The sequence below is a fragment of the Pleuronectes platessa genome, chromosome 5, assembly GCF_947347685.1.
Source record: "Pleuronectes platessa chromosome 5, fPlePla1.1, whole genome shotgun sequence".
Taxonomy (NCBI): Eukaryota; Metazoa; Chordata; class Actinopteri; order Pleuronectiformes; family Pleuronectidae; genus Pleuronectes; species Pleuronectes platessa.
Window position 1 is genome coordinate 21,731,668 of NC_070630.1, and position 22,455 is coordinate 21,754,122.

At 39.7% G+C, this 22,455-nt stretch overlaps 1 protein-coding gene across 1 annotated transcript in view; it reads left to right on the top strand.

The window, feature by feature from the left end:
- The window catches only part of ubash3bb (ubiquitin associated and SH3 domain containing Bb), a 41,698-nt gene extending 22,567 nt beyond the window's left edge, over positions 1-19,131 (top strand). Inside the window, exons 2-14 of the mRNA XM_053423442.1 lie at positions 5,494-5,547; positions 6,443-6,629; positions 8,291-8,489; positions 9,762-9,931; positions 10,042-10,250; positions 12,758-12,902; positions 12,994-13,117; positions 13,315-13,434; positions 13,530-13,622; positions 13,771-13,915; positions 14,938-15,044; positions 15,192-15,301; positions 18,360-19,131. Coding sequence (XP_053279417.1) covers positions 5,494-5,547; positions 6,443-6,629; positions 8,291-8,489; positions 9,762-9,931; positions 10,042-10,250; positions 12,758-12,902; positions 12,994-13,117; positions 13,315-13,434; positions 13,530-13,622; positions 13,771-13,915; positions 14,938-15,044; positions 15,192-15,301; positions 18,360-18,497 — 1,801 coding nt within the window. The 3' untranslated portion in view covers positions 18,498-19,131. The remainder of the gene's footprint in view (positions 1-5,493; positions 5,548-6,442; positions 6,630-8,290; positions 8,490-9,761; positions 9,932-10,041; positions 10,251-12,757; positions 12,903-12,993; positions 13,118-13,314; positions 13,435-13,529; positions 13,623-13,770; positions 13,916-14,937; positions 15,045-15,191; positions 15,302-18,359) is intronic.
- The last annotated feature ends 3,324 nt before the right edge of the window (positions 19,132-22,455 follow it).

Genomic DNA, 22,455 nt, shown 5'->3' on the forward strand with positions numbered 1-22,455 from the left:
GTTATATTTGGGAGTCAAAACAACTTTAAATGTAGGAATGAAAACTAGCAGAAGAAGATGCTCAATACTTTTCCTACTTGTGGCTTTTCTAAAAGCTAGTATTAAAATCTTCTGGGTCTCAGTTTCTGTGTAGCACATCAGGTTAAATCTGATAAGAAATTTAGCTTCTGAGGATGATTCAGTTGACAGCTTGAGATTATGCAGTGACTGTGACTTCTTGAAGCCACTGACTTCTGTTCATCAGTATGAAACTGAGCAGAGATGGTCTGTCATGATGAACACTGAGGGAGTGGTAAGCAGCCGGCCTGTGGGGCTTTAGCAAGGAATCTCTTTTCTTCCTCTGATCACTCCCACTTTGAGCAACAGACCTCAGGCCGGCTGGTCTTTCATCGTCTGTCTGAACACGTTAGGTTTGATTTCTAACATGATTCCAACTGAAATTTGCCTGCTCCCAAAAAGCTCCTTTTAGTGTTATACAGGATTCTCTTTGAATCCCCAGTAGCCTTTAATCGACATGTTTGACTCAGTTGAGGGTTTGAAACAATAATTCAAAGCTTTGGAAACTAAAGGACTCTAGGGAATCTAAATACATACGTTTCAGGTTTTTTTTTTCAAAGTAATGAATCAAGAATGTTCACATCTGTGTCTTTCAAGTTTAATTTAAGTATAAGCTATCCACCCTGAGTGTTAGGGCAACTTAAATGGAAAATTTATCTGAGATTTCATGGGTAAAGTTGCAAGTTACAGTACAAAGAACCGCGTGTCATGAAATTAAATTGTGTTAGTGCAAAAACAGTAAAATCATAACAAAAGGTAAACCATTTATTCACCATATCAGCTTGTAAAATATCACATCTGAAATCTGAAAGAAATGAAATCCAAGACTTTAATCTGATTCTGTATTTTAACATTCTTTGTACCAAAACTGCAACAAGATCAACTGTAGTAAAGACTCTTTGATGATTTATTTACTGAGGCAAGTTATAACCACACATCCCATTTGACACGTTTAAAAGAAACTCTACATTTCCTGTTCTTCAGCCACACTGATGCAGTGTTTCTGGTTTGTTTGGGATTGATTGTCATGTCTCATGATCGCTGTGTTGCTTCAGCTTCAGCCAGTAAACCGAAGACCAGATATGACTCATCAGGATTCTCTCATACAGTGTTATGAGAGAGTCACTGCAAAATGAGACAGTGCTGCCACCACCTACAAGGGTCTCACAGTGGAATGCAGTGTTTGCTCTTCACCAGACATAACAGGGGCCTGGGTGCCAGCAGCAATTCATTGAGTGTTGGTGCAAAAGTCCTGAGAATAATTTAAAGGGGACATAATGCATTTTTCTGTCCAATGGTTTCTGTCATTTTAGGTAGCTCTTATCACACTGATGTACGGTCAATGGTTGTTTCCTTAAAGATCGCCTTTAAGCAGAATTTGTCAAGCGGTTAGACCTTGTTACAACTGCACAGACTCCAAAAATGCAAGATGGCAGCGATTGATCCGGGATATTTTGGCTTCATATCTGGATAGTGGTAGGGTGCTGTGACATGTCAATTTTGTTATACTGTCTTTGGGATTGAAAGGTGTTGGCATTGTTGATCTTAAGAGCTGACTTTTATTTGATTGCAGTTTGATCAAACTGCCTGCGTGCTAACAACCTGAACCACATTTGCAGCTCCTGGATGTTGGTGTTGAGGGATTGCCTGTCCCCACTTTGTATTATTCTGAGATTATGTACTTAAAAAGGTGATTATTCTACTCATACTCATATGTTTAAAGCAATTATTTGTCTAGGATGCCACATCTCATTGCATTTTTTGTGTGTGTATGGTGTGTGATAGAGGAACCACCATGTATGGAATGTGTAGGTGAGGGCCACTTGTACTGTAACACGTTTGAAAGTGACAGTTCCCTGAAAAATGAAAATGCACTCATTATCTACCCACCACTGTGCCAATGGAGGGCTGGGTGAAGTGTTTGAGTCCATGAAACACTTTTGGAGTTTCAGGGGTAAACAGCGTTGCTGCCAACTTGAAATGGCGTTGTTATCCTGTTATCCTCCTCTCGAGATGCATTCGCACATTTAAGTAAAAAACATTGTGTAAATGAAATAGTTTTGAGTCTAATTTTAAATGTCTTGGTTAACAGACAGCTGCAACGCTGTTGACCTCTGAAACTCCAAAAGTTTTTTGTGGACCGAAACACTTTACCCACCTCTCCATCAGCATAGGGGTTAGTAGATAAGGAGTGAATAAAAATGTCATGGTGAACTATCCCTTTAAGTGTTTGATAAGACTGAAAAATCTCTGTATAAATCTTGTGATATGTAGCAACCCCGCATAAATGATACGTATTCTGCAACCTTTAAGCAAGTCTGAACTTAATGTGTGGTTGTGTGGTATGTGTGGTTGTGTGCCTGATGTGTGTTGAAGTGGTGTGAGGCCGTCCTAAAAGAGCCTCCTTCATCTCGCTCTCTCCCTTCTCTCTAATTCTCTCACACATATTTAGTGGTAAGTAGGTCTACACCTGTGGGACACAGCAGCTTCCTCAGAAACCCAAGCAGCCGCTTGCACACCAGTAAGCTGACTATGATGCTGCTGCTGTGGCCAGAACTGCTGCTTACTGAGCATACTCATGGTTTGGTTGCAAGAAAAAAGTATGGGGCGTTTTTTTTTTCTCTTGATAGATATGGTTATCGAATGTCTCGATTGAACTTATATAGAAGGGCCGGGTCTTTTCAGTCAGGGTGTATTATGAGATTTCCTGCCAGCGAATCTCTAGCCTAAAGATTCTGAACATACTATTTTAAAGATATTTTTATGTCATGTGTTTTATCATCTTTTATTTTTAGCGCAGATTTTTTAGCTTTTTGCTTTTAGCTCATTTATCTTTCTCCTCTATGGGTTGCTGTGGCTCAGGAGGTAGAATGGGCCAACCAGAAGGTCGGCAGTTTGATCCCCGTCTACCTCATTTTGTGTGCCAAAGTTTTTTTTCTGCAAGATGCTGGACCTCAAATTCCCATTAACGACTGTACTGGGAGTTTGTATTTGATGTGTCATAGAGAAAGTGCTGCGCCTAAATCCTGGTATGAATGTGTGTGTGAATGGGTGAATGGCAAAACTGTATGTAGAGGACGTACCATTTACTTTACCCCTATTCCTTTAGGCATGTGTTTTAATTACAACCGCGTGAAACAGTACAGCAGGCAAGTTTATTGTGATTGGAGGAATTTCTCTACCTAGCAGCTGGCTAGCATCGTTAGCATGGATATGTTGTGATGTGTGTAGCCCATTTCTGGTTCAATAGCACTGAGTGGGTAGGTGGCAGGTGTTTTTCACAGGGTTTGAATGCTATAAAAGACTTGACATGCAGAAAGGGGCTGGACATGTTTTCTTCCACCAGGGTGTCATGTTTATATCATTGACAATCGTAGCTTGTGCCAAGAATACCCAATACTGCAGAGTCATTGGACAAAACGATACGGACTGCATGCTGGGGTCTTTTTCCCACAATACATTCACAACATAAGAAAATAATTTGTTTTCAATCCAAGCACATTAGCAGGAGCTCTCAAAGACATGCAATGTAATGATCCGGCCAAATACACACAGTCAGTATGGATGCCTGCAAACACATACACCCACTTCTTTGGTGCATCTCCACTCATCCAGTCCTACTGGAAGAGCTTCTGATGCCAGGCTGAGGAAGCTACTAGCTCCCTGGAGAGGAAACCACATTAGCATGCATAACTTCTTATCTTCTGAGTGGCGGCTAATTAGATTCTGTGGCTTTAATCTGATGTGCTGGTCCGTCTCCTCCTTATCAGCTGAGCCTCCAGGTTTTGCTGTGGTCAGGAAGAAGATGTGAATGGATAAATATCTGCTCTCAGTGCTTCTTTCTTTTAAACCGGTCTTTATCCGTTGTAATGCTTTGCACGACCTTGCGAATGACAACTTGCGTAATTGCCATAGCAGAAATGAAAACTTATAACCGTCTTAATAGTCTTGAAACCAAGACTTAAGTATTCTGATTAAAGTCAGGAAGCTGTTTGAAGTAGCTGAGGTTTCTTCCCTGACAACCCACCACACTTTATACAGACGAGTCACAGTTTCACAAGTAACTGAGAGTGCCAGTTATGGTTAAGAGCTGTCACCCCTCTGTGGTTTGTTCACCATTGGTGTAATAACTTTTCCAATGTAATGATTTAAATGTCTTCCCACACATGCTGTGCAGGAGAGTGGGACTGTCACCTCCTCTGACTTGTGGTCCATGTATTGTTCTTTGTTGACTAGTTATCTCTGTTTTACTCACATTTTCTCTCTTCTCTGTTCCGGGTGTGACATGCATTTACAAATTTCAAAAGGTGGGAGTGGTACAAATTGTAAAAAGACTGTTATCTTAAAATATGTAAGATTTACTGGAAAAGAAAATAATTTTTCCTCAGTGGGACAAAAATAATTGTCCAGGGGAAAGGCTGTAGCGTGAATCAAAGATGTATCTGTTCGAGCTCCCACATTGTAAAAATGTACCAAATGTTACAGACATTCAAGTGAGTTGATTAGTTTCACTCTGAGTGTATCTGTTAGTATAGTATATGCCCAGATGTATGAACATAGCCATGAGAGAATGCTGACTCTGACAACCATTATTTTTTGTGTAATAGTAGTTAAATTGTCCGATTCCAATATCCTATAGCATTATTTCAACCAGTAGAGACTTGAATTGCAGAGGAATCCAGTTGCTTTCAGACATGCACTGTACTCTAGAGAATCTCCTGAATCACACACATAGGAAACACCAGTGAAGATGTCAAGTGACTTTTGGTGATAAGAGCTGGTAGTGGTATCAGTGTGCTGTAAACACAAATATGAGATCCCTGGAGTGGAATTAATGTGCTCTGTTCTGCCTCTGCCTGCTACGCCATCTATGAATAATTTACAATGAAGTAAAAATTTAGATATGTCTCAACTTGAAAATAAAGCATAACTGATTGCAAGTGTACACGAATATTTTTTGTAGTTGTAATGATATTGGAAGAATAAAAAATTGCAATTCCATTTTACAGTAGAACGTTTTTCTGAGTCGACAGTGGCTGAATTTCTATTCAGATGTTTTTCTCTATCCAGTCAAACATTTTCCATATTTACTCTCCTCTCTTGCACTTCTGTTTATACAGTCAGAGTTTCCACATAGGTGTGGAACCAGAACAGTTCCCCTTTTATTTGCTGTTTGCTGCCACAAAAGTCGAAGGAAACAAACAAGTGCATAGAGGACGAGATCAACGTGTTCCTCTGCGGTTTGAGTAATTTAGACAGGAAAATGCTAAATAAGTAACCTCCCTGAGTTTCTTATTGCCACATTGCCCTCAGCAGTCACCAGACAGTCGCTTACTCTACACATTTCAGATTAGTAATTTGTAGGTGAAAAATCTCTGTGTTGTTTAGGTCTTCACTTTGATTCCTTTTTTCCCTCTCTGTTATGTTCTTTTACAGACTAAAAGCTCTGGTATCAACAGGAGGCCGGAGTGTGCAAGCAGCATGTGACTGGTAAGTTTAAACAACAAATGTGTGCACAGTATATCCACATATACTTTACAAAACACAAACCAAGGAAAAATGTGTTATACTGCCCTCTGCTGTAGAAGGGTGTCAAGTCTGTCCATAAAACTTGCAGGTTGTGTAGCTGCAAACTCACACTTAAAAGCAAAACCTTTAATAATAATTATACTTCAGTAATAATTGTTGTTACTATTAAAAAAACAATCAATTTAGTTCCGTCTATATTCACCACAGGTTGATTTTACTAAGGTGAGAGTGGTCATTAGCACCAAAATTATTTAATGTAACGACAAAATAACAATGTCTAAAAACACAACCTTGAGGGACTCTAAGAACAGTAAGCAAGGCTGCACTACATTTGACCAAATGAGAAAGTAGGTGCAAGTGTTGGCACAGAATATCTAACATAGCACTGGTGAAAACAAAAACGTAATAACTGCTTTTGCGCATTAAAGCTTATCTGTGGAGTAATTTGAGAACAATAAGTACCCCAAAATGCAGTAGAGCAAATAAGAGCTGAAATCTTGAATAGGAGCCAAGGAGTTAATTTATCAAGAGTCCCTGCTGTCATTGCTACAGGGAAGAAAAACGTTACCAGTAACCAAGAAAGCAAGGTGCAATACCAATGTTTTGATTATAAAAGAATTTGATTCCTCAAATGTGCCAGCTTAGGTTAATTGCGTTACGGATTTGCATTTGGAACTTTGTACTTGCCTTGTGTGTCGTTTCAGGTTTTGTTTGTGCCAGTTCAAGTTAAGATCACTTTTTAATGTGGCTGCACATTACCCAAAAATACAGGCATCATGTCCTGCCCTGTCCTCGCAGCACAATACACAGACCTGACACTTCTCCTATATTTAATTTACCTACGTCTATTCCATAGGCTGTTTTCCCATGTGGACGACCCGTTCCTGGATGACCCACTGCCCAGGGAGTTCGTCCTCTACCTGCGGCCCAGTGGACCACTTCAGAACCAGCTCTCCCACTTCTGGCAGCAGAGTCGAGTCACTTGTGGCAAAAACAAAGCCCACAACATTTTCCCTCATATCACTCTCTGCCAGTTCTTCATGGTGAGTTGAAAGAAACATTCAGTGAACTTTCAGGAAGGCTGATGGTTCAAGGTCATGAATGCTTCTGAGGTCAGACATCAGATAGAGTAAATGTGAGTCGGATTCTGTTTGCAAATTTCTCATCTTTGTCCTTGTCAGTCCTTTTTTACATTATCACTTTTACATCCATCCATATATATAGACACATAAATATTTCTTGTGAAAATGGCGTTTTCAATCAAAAACAATCGTTTGTGTTCACACTGGTAGCTGAGGCCAATGCCGGTTGTTTTCTTGTGGACGAGGGTCATGTTATGGGAGCCTGACAAATCAACGAAGGCTACGTCATGACTGAAAGGACCCAATGAGAAAGCTGTTGTCACATTTGTGACATCATCTTTTACAAACATCTCTGTTTCAGTTACTAGGGTTTTCGAACTAAAATGGGTCAAGCAGCGTTTCCAAAATTATTTTAGTGGCTCTAAACTTTTCAGTAGTGTGAACACCAGGCTTATAGCAGAGGTCATGCATTTTCAAACGAAAATGTAGTGATGTGGATGTAGCTCAGGTGACAACAGCTCTGTAAATGTGGCTCAATATTGAAATAAGATCTTAATAACATAAAGACCACTCCCTCATTTATGCAAAGAAAATATATCTCATAAAAAAGTAGTAGAAAAATACTATTATTATCATTATATTATATATATTATTATTCCTCCTTATATTATAAAGTTTCATTCTCACCAGTTTCATGGAATAACTACCCCCTGGAAAAACAGTTCAGTGTCCTGCAAACAAAGTTGTGTTAAAATTCAGAGTTTGTCATCAAAACATTTTGTGTTCACATTCTCTAATATCTTTCCTTCACTGTTTCCCTCCATGTTCGTTATTTATTTTTACTTAGCACTTTTGTTTGTGAATTGCTACAGTCCTTGGCTCAACACCCTCGGGCAATACATCGAAAACTGGTGGCAGGAATGTGCATAACATAAGATAAGATAAAACAAGATGAGGTAAGACAAGATGAGATAATCCTTTATTCATCCCACAGCAGGGAAATTTGCGATGTTACACTAGCAAGGGGGCAGTGAAAAATAGAAATCAGTAAGTAATAGTAAACACGCATAAAATATATAATTGTAATTGTAAGGAAATTTAAATAACACAAAAATACAAATGGAATGAAAACTAATATACACAGAGTAAAAGCAGAATATATACAGTGTGAGAATATTTACAGTGGAATCGATTGCTGATAAGCCATTGAATTGCAAAGACCGTGAATATTGCACAGTTAAGAGTGTTAAACCAGAGTTAAAGTGCAGTCCATAGTATGTGCATATGGGAGCAGAGTTGGTTATTCAGACTTACTGCTGTCATAGAGTAGTAGCTACTACAGAGGAACCTTTAAGATATGAAGAGACATTGTTTTAGGGGATTCATTGAAGAAGCCGGCGAACAATGACCATCCTTATGTTGCTCATAAGCTAAAGTTTTCATTGCTAAAGAATTTTTTTTAATGAAACTCTGATGTAGCCTCTTTAGGAGACTTATGGTGCTTTTCTTCATTTATATCTCATCCTGACTATTAACTGTTGTTGTTGTTCTTTTGAACAGATAGGTGAAGACACCAATGCTGCATATTCCACGTCTTAGGGTCTTTTTTTATTTGTACACAGTGTGCAGACCACAAAGCAGAAGCTCTATGTGAGGCCCTCCAGGCCACCGTACAGCAATGGCGAGGTCGTTTTCCGAGCCCGCTGCCTCTAGAACTGTACACATCCTCCAACTTCATTGGTCTCTTTGTGGAGGAGCAGGTGGCCGACATCCTCAAGCAGTTTGCGGCTGACTTTGCCACAGAGGCTACAAGGAAAGCAGGTAGGAACAAGACGCAACAGGCATAAAGGGCACACACTCTGTACCCACAATGCCCTGGGTTTGAAACACATTTAAAATCTTTGCTTTGTGTATTTCTTTTTTCTGTCTTATCTCTGCCATCTTTCTTTGTTGCTTTATGTTGACTGTTTAGATTCAGTTTATCTTATTTGCTACGAGTGGTGAGCAGCTTTCCTAGTGTGGATGGTTGTCATGATGGGTTATTAAAATACTCACTCCGTTTGTCACCGTAACAGTTTTTCAAACACGGGCGAAATTAAGTTTGACCGCCAAATGGTATTCCAGTCTTCTAGGTGCCAAATCAGATTAGAGACAGCGGCGTTGAATGTCGTATTTCTACCTCATGGTAAAGAGAGAGATAAGAATGTGTCAACAAAATCAGATATGGAAATGTTGATTGTATGTTGGTTTTACTCAAGAGATTTCATAATAATAAAAGATTGTGCAATGAATGTATAAAGTGTAAAGTCTATGGTTTATCACAATCTATTGTTGGTGTGGTTCTGTACCATCCAAAACAAACAAATCAGATATTGAGTTGTAATGTCATTTGTACCATGTGGGATGATATCCATGAGTCTTTTGACTAGATTTTGAATCTGTGGACAAAAGTATGAAGTGCGAGTGGCTGTTTTTTCCACTTCTCATTACAGTTGAGATCATGATGATGCCATAGATGCTGAATTCTGGAATTTGAACTAGATATTTAGCAGTTATACACGTATTGTATTGATGATTTAAGAGAGAAAGTTTATATTTATTACCTTATTCAGAATATGATATTATTTTCATTTCGCTGTTTACATGAGTTGCGTATAGAATATTAATTTGATTAGTGTTATTATTGAGAGTATGACCTCATTTGGTTTATGGTCATCAGAAAATGCTATTTACATGGGAGTGTCTTATTCAGACTGTATCAGAATATTGGCGTCCATGTAAACGTAGTCATTGTAAATGGGAAGAATTAATGGGACTTACCTTTCTGAAATAGAAACTAGGGAGACAGCATATTTATAAGACACAACATTCATAATCAGCAAAGACAACATACCGAAGGGTCATACGTTTTTACAATGCAGACCGTTTTCAGTGGTACCGGGGAGGTTTTTAGATTTTATTTTTATTATTTTAAGAATATAAAATGAGAGATACTATTTTTCACAAGAATGTGCAACTTTCTGCTGTATCTTCCCAGCAATAATATGTTGGTTTATCACTGATGGAAAATGGGTTTTCTCCTTACATATCCAGAAGTTCATGTGGAGCCTCACAAGAAGCAGCTCCATGTGACTCTGGCCTACAACTTCCCCACTGACCACCTCGCCTCACTCGAGAAACTGGCTAAAGGCATCGAAGTCAAGCTGGGCTGTGATTGGCTGGCTGTCTTGTTCTCCCGGGACATTCGTTTTGCTAACCATGAGGTATTATTTATACTGACAACAATTGTTTTGGAACTCAGATATCTATTAACCAACTGCATTAAATAAAATAAATGCTCGCCATTGAGACAACCTACATGTCACATATGCAGACGCTGCGGGTGATGTACCCCTACATGCCTCAGAATGAGGATGAGCTGGAGCTGGTTCCCGGGGATTTTGTCTTCATGTCTCCAGTGGACCAGAGTAGCACCAGTGAGGGCTGGGTGTACGGGACCTCACTGGCCACCGGGCTTTCTGGCCTGCTGCCAGAAAACTACGTCAGCTTTGCTGATGAATCCGACACTTGGGTCTTTCATGGGTGAGCAGAGCATCTAATACTTGCATAAATGAACAAATAGATCCATTTCATACTGAAAGACTATAAAGAATGATTAGCTCATTACCAATATTTAAAATTGAATTGCCTATATTTCCCCAGCTAAGGGTCTTTAGTTGGACTCATGTTGGCCAAACTACCATGAAGCTTTGTGTGAATATTCTTCAGAGAGTGATTCCTAATAATTTTTTTGACACCTTATCTTATAAAGTGTAACCACTAGTGTAACCAGATTGTCCTATTTTACAAAAGAAATGCTCATGTTCCCCAGAAGTTGCCCCCTCTTGACTATGACATATTTCACATTTGTTTAAAATCAAACATAAAGTTCTTGGTTTCAAATTAACAGCTTGTTTGTAGGTGTGCTGGAGGGTGTATGACGACCTTTTCATAAACGGTCTGTGGTGCAGAGTAAAGTTAGAAAACGTTGTGGTCATCCTACCTGGTTTATCTGCAATTAAGATTTTACAGTCAATGTAAAATGAAATTTAAACTGAATTTACTTTATTATTGTTCAACTGTGTGGTTTATATATAGGTTTGAATGATTTACTGAACCACCATTATACTGTATTGACATTCATTTCGCCTGATTTAAAGCATTAGATTAACATTGTGCTTTTACTTTTAAGACAACTTGCGAAAGGGGAAGTAATTATATGAATGTTGTTGCCTTGACAAAGATCAGCGCCCGCCACACCCCTAAATGTCAGTCTGACATGGCGAGATAAAAATAATCTAATTGTGCCATTGGTTTGACCCAGTTTCCAACCACTGCTGTAGTTTATCGGAAGACGTAGGAGAAGATTCAATATAGCCACTCGCCCACACTGACTGGTACAGAACACTGGTCGCCTGTCTGTTAAATTTATATTGGCAGAGTCTGACAATAGGATGATCGGTTTGTGAGAAATGCTTTCCACATACAAACAGAGAGACAGAAAGACATTATTATTAGAGCTGTGAAAAATAACGCGTTAACGCGTTATGATTAAATTACAGATTAATTCTTTTTTTTTTTTTAACGCATTTAACGCATGCGCAAAAGGACCTTCCAATTCCGCCGCCTCTGCACTAGTTGCCGCTCTCGCCGGGTTCACACCGGACGCGGAAGCGACGCCGAAGCGTGGTGTAAGCGCAGCGCCAATCCTCTGGCTCCCACCCACTCCCATGTTAAACCGCAGCGCTGAACACACCGGAGGCTGAAGCGTAGCGTTGTGCCGCGGCTGCCTAGCGCCGTGAAGCGATCGTTTCGGCGTCGAGTCTATTTTTTCCGCTTGACGCGAGCGTATCGCGACAGGAAACACACTGAAAAATGATTTTAAACGATATAGATGACATATTTTATATGATATAAATGATCAAATATGCATCCCATACTTTGTATTCACGTTCTGTTGTCTTGGACTTTTAATTTTACCACTTTTACCAACCACATTATTTAATGTCCCCCTCTGCACATCCACTACAGCCACACAAGCAGTCATAAAGATAAAAAAGAGAGGGGGGGGGGGGCTACGTATTCTCCACATAGGCTTGAGTGGAGAATACGTAATTTACCCTCGACACCCGACATTTAACTGAGCAAACAGCGGAGAAGTTCTTCAACATGGATGACATTAAATAAATCATTGAAGTGGAGGAGTAACTTGAGTTGTTGATTCTCAGCATATGTTGTATAAAGACAACACCAAAAAAGACACATGTTGGGACGCTGTTGCAGTTAATGTTGGAGCAACAAGTAAGTATATGCTTGAAAAAAATTATTAAATGCCGTTTTTACTGCAGGCTGATAACAGCAGCAGTATGTGATATTATTAGCGCTTACGCCACGCTTCGGCGTCGCTTCCGCGTCCGGTGTGAACCCGGCGTAACCACCGCCACGCGAAGCATGTGTTGGTAGGCGAGGGGCGTTCAAGTGGAATGCGCCAAACCAGACTCACTCGCAGGACACATTGTGCAAAAGAAGCGGTCAGCTTTACTGTCAGAGAATTTGAACAAGTTAGTTTGCCTCACCAACTGGCTAAAGAACGAGTAGCTAAGAGGGCCTTTAGAGGCATTAGATTGTATCATGGTGTGGTTAATGGTTGTGTGACAAAAAATATAAAAAATGTCAACCATCCTATGGCTAAGAAGCTCAAATAATTTCTGTTTGATTTAAAAAAAAAAAGTTTTATTCAACCACACAATGGCTAAGGAGCCCGAATATTGTTTAGGATGAAGATTATATTAATGTTCCATATGGAAAAGCAATGATAACTGCTGAAGAACTGCTGAGTTGCATCACAAAAGAAAAGTTAAATGTCATAAATCTTGTTTTCACAAAAATATTCAGAGAAAATCGGTAATGTGATTAATCATGATTAATCCATAGAAACCTGTGATTAATTTGATTAAAAATTTTAATCATTTCACAGCCCTAATTATTATCTATTAATTAATATAATTATTAGGTAAGATTTGATAGTCAGTTCTCCTTGTCCACCACAGCTCCCATTCCTTCTTCAGTTGTGGGCCCAGTGACAAGAGCAGTAAGGAGAGAGGGATGTTTGATGGACTGCTTGACAGCCGACGCCCTGATAACACGAGTCCTGGAGACACGCCCACCCTTAGTCTCATTTGTCATCCAATGCAGGTAGTTAGTAGTTTAAAAAATTATATTATATTAATACTAATCAGGTTGTTTTGTACATTAAAATCAAACTGGAGTCTTTCATTCCCAACAGGTCCTGCGGATCAGCAGTGGTCATTCTCGGCAGTCCAAGCGCACACTTTTTGTCTGCCGGCACGGTGAGAGGATGGACGTGGTCTTTGGCAAACACTGGCTCTCCCTCTGCTCAGACAGTAAAGGTGAGCACAACAACTCTGAACCCCACCGCTCATGTGATCCAGCCAGTTAAATCTTGGCTCAGAAGACAGAAAATAATTTCACAAGTATTGTTGTATTAAACCTCCTCAATCCTTCCATTGGACAAAAAGTCGATTTTAGGAATAAGTAAAAAAAACTAATCCTTACATTTACTCGCGTGTGTTTTTATGTCCGGCAGGTAGATATGTACGTTCCAATCTGAACATGCCTCCCAGTTTGCCTCTGTGGGGGGGGCAGAGAGACTATGACATGGACACTCCTCTCACTGTGTTTGGATCCACACAGGCTCAAGTAGTGGGTATGTCATCTATATAGATCTCAATGATGTACACCACCAGGAACTGTGCCAATTTCTTTATGAAATGTGTGTGCGCTGAATATGTGCTTTTCCAGGTGAGGCCCTACTAGAGAGCAACACAGTGATAGACTTTGTGTACTGTTCTCCCTCTCTGCGATGTGTTCAGACTGCACAGAACATCCTGAAAGGTAAGAAGTGTCTTCCTGAGCAAGTATGATAAGACATTCACTCAGTATTCCCTGAGCAGTCGCACAAACAGAATTGGTTATCAGGGACATTAAGAAAGCTCATCATAAATATTTGGTTGTCTCTGATGCTTTGTGTTTGTGTGAACAGGTCTGCAGCAGGATGGTAAAGTGAAGGTGAGAGTGGAACCAGGGCTTTTTGAATGGACCAAGTGGGTTTCTGGGAACTCCCTGCCTGCATGGATACCCCCGGCTGACCTGGCTGCTGCCAACTTCAGTGTGGACACATTGTACAGGTGAAACAAACAGCTCAGGGTAAAACACACATTGTTTAAGTAATTATACTGTATGTGTATAATTAGTCATGTAAACGTGTCATCTGGATAACTTTAATCACTTTTACATATTTTTGTTGAGAAAATTACATATTTTTTACATTGTGAGTAAAATGTGTCATTGTTGAAAATGGTGTGTAATAACAGAAGTTGAACCAACATCACACTATTACGGTCTTAAAAAAACAGTAGCTGCCAAAGAAAATAAGTAAAGTTTAGTGTGCTCAGTTAATATGCAGCAAAGTTTCCAAAATGCTTTTCCTCTATTCCTGACATAATTATTGTTGAAGACAAAATGATTCTAGCGACCAGTTAAAAAATATCTTGTCTGCTCTCTATTATTTGTCATTTTACTGTAAAATCAAGTATGTTTATCAAAGTCATGGATTACTCAGCAATGCTGCCCCATAATAAGAGCCCCTGATCATTGACTGTGGGTATTGGAATGGTTTCTAGTTAGTCCTATTATGCAGTATTGAATATTATTATCCATTCCTTCTTCTTTTGTGTTGTGTGTGCTTCATTCGCAGCATTTAAACATATTTTAAATAGTAAATGAACTATAGCTGTATTGCGCTTTTATAGTTGGTCGTAATATGTATGTCTCAGTTACACAATCACACACATTCACACAGTGATAATGCAATGATGAGTCGTTTTAGGTCAGTTTCTTCCGTAAGGACACAGGAACTTATTTGTACATGTGCTGTGTATACAATATGTATTTGTACAGTTATACACACACTACCTGCAGCTGTATCTGTGTTGTTTATCTACTCTGCCTGCAGGAATGTCCTCCTTTATTCCTCTGTAGTACATAAGCATCTGCTGATAGTTTTACTTGTGTAATGGATGAAATTCTTTCTTATTTTCACTGAAAAGATCAATGTCAAACCACGAGGCACCTCTGGCAATTGCCTTAAATAAGTCACCCAACAACCGATTTTACAGGTGCTGTAGTTAAAATGTTTGTCTCCATACAGACCCTTGATCCCAGTCAGTAAGCTCACTGTGTCTGAGTCGTATGAGAACTACATGAGTCGAAGCTACCAAGTGACCAAAGATATCTTGTCGGATTGTAAAAACACTGGTAAGAGAAACACAGCAGAGCCACTTGAGCTTTTGGAGGAGGTTGATGAGTCTGTGTTGGTGAACTTCTTTTACTTTATTGTTTTAAACTCTCATGTGTTTGTCCTCTGCTGATGTTGTATCCTGCCTGGGTTTCCACTCTATGTAGGAAACAACGTGCTGATTGTAGCCCACGCTTCTTCCTTAGAGGCCTGCACCCGCCAGCTGCAGGGCCGCAGCCCGCAGAGCGCCAAGGACTTCATCCAAGTCGTTCGAAAGGTCTGTTCAACGCATATCTTTTTCAATTCCAATCAGTCAACTTTTTTTTCTTTTGTACATCTCGCTTCTATATCCACCCATCATTCCTTCCGTATGGTTGTCTCAATTCCTTTCCCCCATTCTCACTGTGACTGGTTGAACAAAAACATGGGTGTGGACACTTAAAACTCCTGAGATGTAAAGCATCCACGTTTATAAAACAAAAATATAATTCTGATATTTTCGAGTTTTATTTAATCCCTCCTGAGTCATCTCTATCTGGCTCGCTTGTGTCGACACGAACGACCCTATAAACGCAAACTGGGCAAAAACAATATAATTTGGTCTTTGTCAACTAGAGTGACGGACATGATTATTTACATATAGAGCAGTGAAGTTATCACACCTAATAACAAGTGTTCATAGGTGACACATACAGGACACATTTTAATGTCAGATGTGAACAGACGTACTTAATGCTGTCCACTTGTTAGTGCTAGTCTCAGGACGGTTGTTAATATCAGGTCTGAATGGGGTTCAGTGAACACCGAGGTGGCTGGGGACGCGCTCAAATGCTCACAATTAGTGATGTAATGTTTATTATGCTTGTGGATTCTTACCAGACTAAACTTCCTCTTTGGATAATGGTTCTTTGTTGAGCTGCTCATTATTGAGATAATGGGGTTGCAAACTTTCAGAACTCAGATCAATAAGGCTTTAGTGTTTGTCTGCATGCTGTTCAACAAAAAACAGCATGCAAGACAGAACATGTCAGAACTAGACAGAACATGTCAGGATGATGTGAAATACGCAAAAATAATGAACCAAACAAAGAACCCAAATGGGGTATGGACCAGTACACACACAAAACAGGACTAGATACTATTTACTTGACACACTATTCTCTCAGAAACTCCACTTCCTTGCAATTTATTAGGAGAGATGATTTAGAGGCTGTTGAGGAATTTTTGACCATCCTCACACATTACATCTGTACTGCATTATGAGAATAGGGCCTGTCTAATTCCACACATCCTCTCGTTCTCCCAGCAGTACCCAAGGTCAGGTTATAGATAGAGGGCCAACTAGCAGTACATTGTAGTGTCTTCTCTCATGGACTTGAATATCTCATTCAGATGCCTCAAACAAAGAGGTACCACACTTCAACTCTATTGTGTATTTCACCAGTGGCAAGAAGTAAGGACACAATGGGATTTAGCAATGCATATTTAGAATTTAACTATCCAATAGGATGCGACATGTAACATAGAGAGTTACAGCAATTCTAGCCATTCATGGATGTGCTGTTGAATTGGTGACATAAGTAAAGGAGATATAATGGGATTCTGTTGGAGACATCTTCAGACTTGTTGGGGGGGGGACAATTTCTCATGTTACTCTGTTAGCGTTTGTACCTTGTTGCACCTTCTGGTCACCTTGATCCATCAAGTCTACATTCAAATCTAAGACATCAGCTTCAGCTGCTGCCTGAGTTCTCCTTTCAGCAGCTGCCAGAAAACTTCCATAAATGAGTTGAGTTATGAAAGAATGAATATTAAACATAGGTGGGAAGATGAAATTGGGGTTTACCTAGATAATCAGACATGTTGCAAAGAATGAAAGAGTTTTCTAGAATAACAGAAGTGTCTTAGCAAACAATTTTGATCATGTTTATAAATTAAGAAATGTCTTCACATTAAAATATCTAACATGTATAGTATCTGCATGTCTTGGTTGATATGCATTGATTTAAAAACTTTATTTGTAAGATTTTTTTTTCATATGAAATTATTCTTAACTATATTCACCTCAATTGAAACGAGAAAATGCTTTGCACAAAATGTTGTTACTGTCTTATTTCTATATGTAGTCTCCTGCCCGTAGACAGTGGTAACCACATAAATCAGGGGGGCTGCTGCTATCACTGTGGTGCAGAGTTCAGCAGGGTGACAGCCGCAGGGATGAAGCTGTTCCTGAACCTGCTGGTCCGGGAACGGAGGACCCTGTAGCGACTCCCAGAAGGGAGGAGGGCAAACAGTCTGTGGCTGGGGTGTGAGCCACAGACAGACTAAGTAAAAGTAGTAACTAGAAGTGAACTCAGTAGAACATTTACCTAGGCCCAACACATTCAATTCTGTACTAAATCTGTCATTTGCATTTTCGATATAGCTCTAAAACTATTGAAGATGCATACAAACAGTTAATTCCCTGTTGAGCTCACATTGTCTCAGCTACATATTATTAGTAGTTACAGGTTTGTAGTCATATTTGTCACTGTACAGTGGCCAATATAATCCTACCCCCCCAATAAAATCTGGAGCTGCTTCAGAATTATTCCTTGTCATTAGTGAGTCCTTCTCTAACAGTTCTACAATATACTGTGTTTGTGCTTATATAAGTTTGAATGATTTACTGAACTGGTGTTATTTTTCCACACATTACATGGTGGCTCTTTCAGAGGTCTGTCACACAATCAACACAATCATCAGACCCAAGTTCACAACTTCTCAAAATACTAGCAGTGGAAAGGAACTAATTATAAATATTATGATAATGTTAAATACATTTATCTTGCCATAGAAGCCATAGAAGACGACATGATCAACTCAGTCTGCAGACTAAGGGCACACTGCTGGCTACAGTGAGATATGCATTTCATATCCAGACAGACAGATGGACAAAGAGGTGGACATTTGTGGAATTAGTACTTAAAAGACAGTTATCATTGCAGAGCAGCCAGAAGATGTCAGATATAATAAATAATTATATAAGTTATGTCAACAAAAGTTATTTATCTTGAACCAGAAGAGGAGACACTACAACTTTTTAATAATGATTTGGAAAATACAGTTTTTTGTAAGTTTAACATGTGCGCCAAATTAAAACGATCAGTTCACGCTAGTTTAATTATTTTATCGGTGATGCCAATATATCGGCTGCATAGAGATGGAAAGGTTTAGATAAGCATAAAACGTCATGGGCAACATAGTTTTCCTTGTAGGAGGTTTAACTACTCGCTCATCCAAAAAGCATCTGTCTGACCTAAAACTAACCATTGATTCCTCTGCTTGGTCTTCAGATCCCCTACCTGGGCTTCTGCTCCAGTGAGGAGCAGGGGGACACAGGGGTGTGGCAGTTAGTGGACCCTCCCATCCTGCCACTCACACATGGACCAAACCACACATTTGACTGGAGGGAGACACTTCTGCAAGATTGATGTCTTCCTGACAAGTTCCCCCCACCATAGCCCACCCAACCCGCTCATACTGTACTCCCACAGGATGCGGTAACAAGTTCGAACCATTGGAGCATTTCTCTTTTTAGCCTCGTTCATGCAGCTGCTGGTGTCGTAGCTGTGACAGCTGAAGGAGCTTCCTGCCTGAAGATGAGCCCATGGTGAACTGACTGGTTCCACAGGGATTTAACACATGTAAATGCCCCCAAATTAAACAAAAAAATGCTAGTGCAGGAAGTTATATGCATTGTGTGGGAGAGCACTCATGGCAATTCAGTTAAATCATCAGTCTCAGGAAATGTTGTGAAATTAGAATAAACTCTGCCTCTGTGCATGATTAGCTAAACAAAAAGAAATGGAATTAACATGATTAGAACAATTGATGTGATCCCATTCAAAGCTAGTGCTCAATATGACAGTTTGGGTATTTTTTCTTAGCTCTCTGAAGACTCAGGATTTCTATTTTGTTAAGTTTATTTTTGCAGAAATGTTTTCATATTCCACTGAATCAAATTAGTTTAGTTCCCTAAATGTAAACAACATTGAAGATAAGAAGCTCTGAAATCAGTTTACTCTGGCTTGGTTTACTTTTCGAAAAACCATTTGTTTAACATTTGCTGTGTCTGAAGTCTCTCTTGTTTACTCATTCACTTTAGTGGGACATAAACAGGTGCATGTGTTACACAACTGCAATTTTGCATTTTAGAGGTATAAGCAACAAGCAGTGCTCGATCGTTAGTACAATAGTATTCAGTTGTACATTAGGATCACTTTAGTTTATTAACATTTAATCTTGTTGAAGCTAGCATATTGGAATACCTAATTCATTCGAACTTACTTTTGGAAAAACTGAAAGCCCCAGTCTCATGTCATAATGTGAACATGAAAATGTTGCTCGTTAACATGTTAATATTAGCACAGCTCGGCTTTTACCTGAGAGCAACTTAAACTTTTTTTCACAGCTTAACAGCATAGCTCCACTTATGTCAACCATTTAAAAACAACCTCGTTTCACTAGTTAGTTATAAGCACTACATCCTCAGGGGGTGCTAGAGTGACCACAGAGCTTTAGGCAGTTGAAGGTTGTAGGGATGTCGCGATTAACGTTTTTTACGATATCCACGGTTTCATAACGTCACGGTTTCATCAGAGTTAGAATTGTAAAAACTACGATATCTAACTATGGTGTCCTGCCTCTCGCGACATGCGCGAGCCACTGAAACGTTAGTTTATAAGAAGGAACTGACTTAACAGCCTTATTTCCAACAACGCTAGACAAAAACTCAATCGGAGGAGATCACAGTGAGAGGAGAAATCCTTGTTTACTTTCGGTTACTGAACAGCTCGGAAGGAGGGGCCGACACAACCCCTCTCTCTGGCGCCCTCTCTCTCTCTCTCTCTCTCTCTCTCTCTCTCTCTCTATTCACCATTATAAATGTAGCCGAGAGTTTACTTCACCTATAGAGTGGTAAAAGTAAAATAAGAACAGGAAAAATGTGACTTGAACCAGGACAATATACCCGTTTACTTTATCACAACTAGCAAAAACAACTTCCGTCGGTGACCCTTCACAATATAAGTCCCACACAGATACACTGCTTATGATAACCGGCAACACAAGTTCGCTGACCAGCCTTTCACAATAAGGCAACTAAATGAAATAGCTTACATGAATAACTTTAATATAGCCAATCGTTACACTATATAAAATAACTGGATATTGTTCATGATAATACAAAACCACATACAAAATGTCATATTGTGACATTATTGTGGACATTTGTGCAAATTTAATGAGACTATTGAGTTTTAAATATTTAAAAAAAAAATGATAACAGTACTGCTTCCCTGCACGGATCGCAGTTTCAACACACTGTACATGAGAACACGTGCACATGGGTTGACCCACAGGGCTCCTGACCAGGATGAAAACAGATAATAACATAATAGCTCTGGCTTAATGTGGCCCCTCATGTTGTCTCTATTATAGTGCCACATGTAGCACATACAGTTCTATGTCCTCTACCAGTCATGTAGTGTATTTAAAACTCAAATATATCAGCACAACCTGCACTATTGACAATCATACAGTAGCTTATTGATACTGGTCCAGCAACATTTTGAGTCTGTGTTTGTTTGTCTGTAGTTCAGGGGTTCAGAGTAGCTGTAAATAATATTTTTTTGGAAAAGAAAAGAAGTCTTCCGATTTTATTTCTATTTATTTATAAACCTTTTTTCCAGATGTTAGAGGAAAAAATGTGAAACAAAATTTTGTTGGGGGGGGGGGGGGGGGGGGGGGGGGGTTATCGCTTTTAACAGCATGCAAGATATTATCTCAGGTGTTGACTGCATTTAAGACAAAGTATGTATATGCAGCTCTGAAAACTGTTGCATAAATGGAGTGACTGTGTTGTTGTGAGTAAACTCTTCAAATTAAAGTGATGTCTCCTGATGTACGGACTGCCCACTCATAGCTACAGAGGAATTTGTGAACTCAGTCTGCGGCAAACAGAAAGCGTTGCCTTTGATGATTTTTGATGCACGTGATACATGTAGCGTATCAACAGATCATAAAAGTTGCCTGTTTTGAATTTATTACAAGACGGTTCTTTATTAATCTCTCTCTATTATGGGTCACCTTTTTGGAAAGATTTAGAGATTAAGTTTAGTTTTTCTTTCTAAAATATTTGAGTAATGTGTTCACTCTATGACACCGGGTGCTTTGGTAGAATTCCTGGTCAGCAAGATATTCACTAGTGGTTGTATCATCTCAGTTCTTCCACAAAAGAGTAACTGGTTTCTGAAACACTATCTTATTTGGGAAAATCTCATCTTCACGTCCCAGCCATCAATATATACAGTGCCTTTCATAAGTATTCACCCCCCTTGGACTTTTTCCCATTATGTACTGTTACTAACTGGAATTCAAATAGACTTAAATAAACTTTTTCCTGTTTGATCAACAAAACGTGCATAGTACTTTGGAAGTGCAGAATACATTTTATTGTGACACAAACAATAATGAGAACAAAAAAGTTGACATCTGTTGGGTGCATAAGTATTCACCCCCCTGTGTCAATACTTGGTAGAACCCCCTTTCGCTGCAATTACAGCTGCAAGTCTTTTGGGGTATGTCTCTACCAGCTTTGCACATCTAGAGATGGAAAGGTTTGTCCATTCTTCTTGGCAAAAAAGATGAAGCTCAGTCAGATTGGATGGAGACCGTCTGTGAACCGCAATCTTCAAGTCTTGCCATAGATTCTCTATTGGATTGAGGTCTGGGCTTTGACTGGGCCATTTTAAGACATTAACATTCTTTAATCCAAACCATTCCTTTGTAGCTCTGGCTGTATGTTTAGGGTCATTGTCCTGCTGGAAGATGAACCTCCGCCCCAGTCTCAAGTCTTTTGCAGACTGCATCAGATTTTCTTCAAGGATTTCCCTGTATTTGGCTCCATCCATCTTTCCCTCTATTCTGACCAGTTTCCCTGTACTTGCTGAAGAGAAGCATCCCCACAGCATGATGCTACCACCACCATGTTTCACTGTTGGGATGGTGTGCTCAGGGTGATGGGCAGTGTTGGGTTTTCGCCACACATAGCGTTTTGCATTGAGGCCAAAAAGTTCAATTTTGGTCTCATCTGACCAGAGCACCTTCTTCCACATGTTTGCTGTGTCTCCCACATGGCTTCTGGCAAACTCCAAACGGGATTTTTTATGGATCCCTTTCAACAATGGCTTTCTTCTTGCCACTCTTCCATAAAGGCCAGATTTGTGGAGTAGACGACTAATAGTTGTCCTGTGGACAGATTCTCCCACCTCAGCTGTGGATCTCTGCAACTCCTCCAGAGTAACTATGGGCCTCCTGGTTGCTTCTCTGATTAATTTTCTCCTTGTCCGACTCTTCAGTTTGGGTGGACGGCCTCCTCTTGGTAGGTTT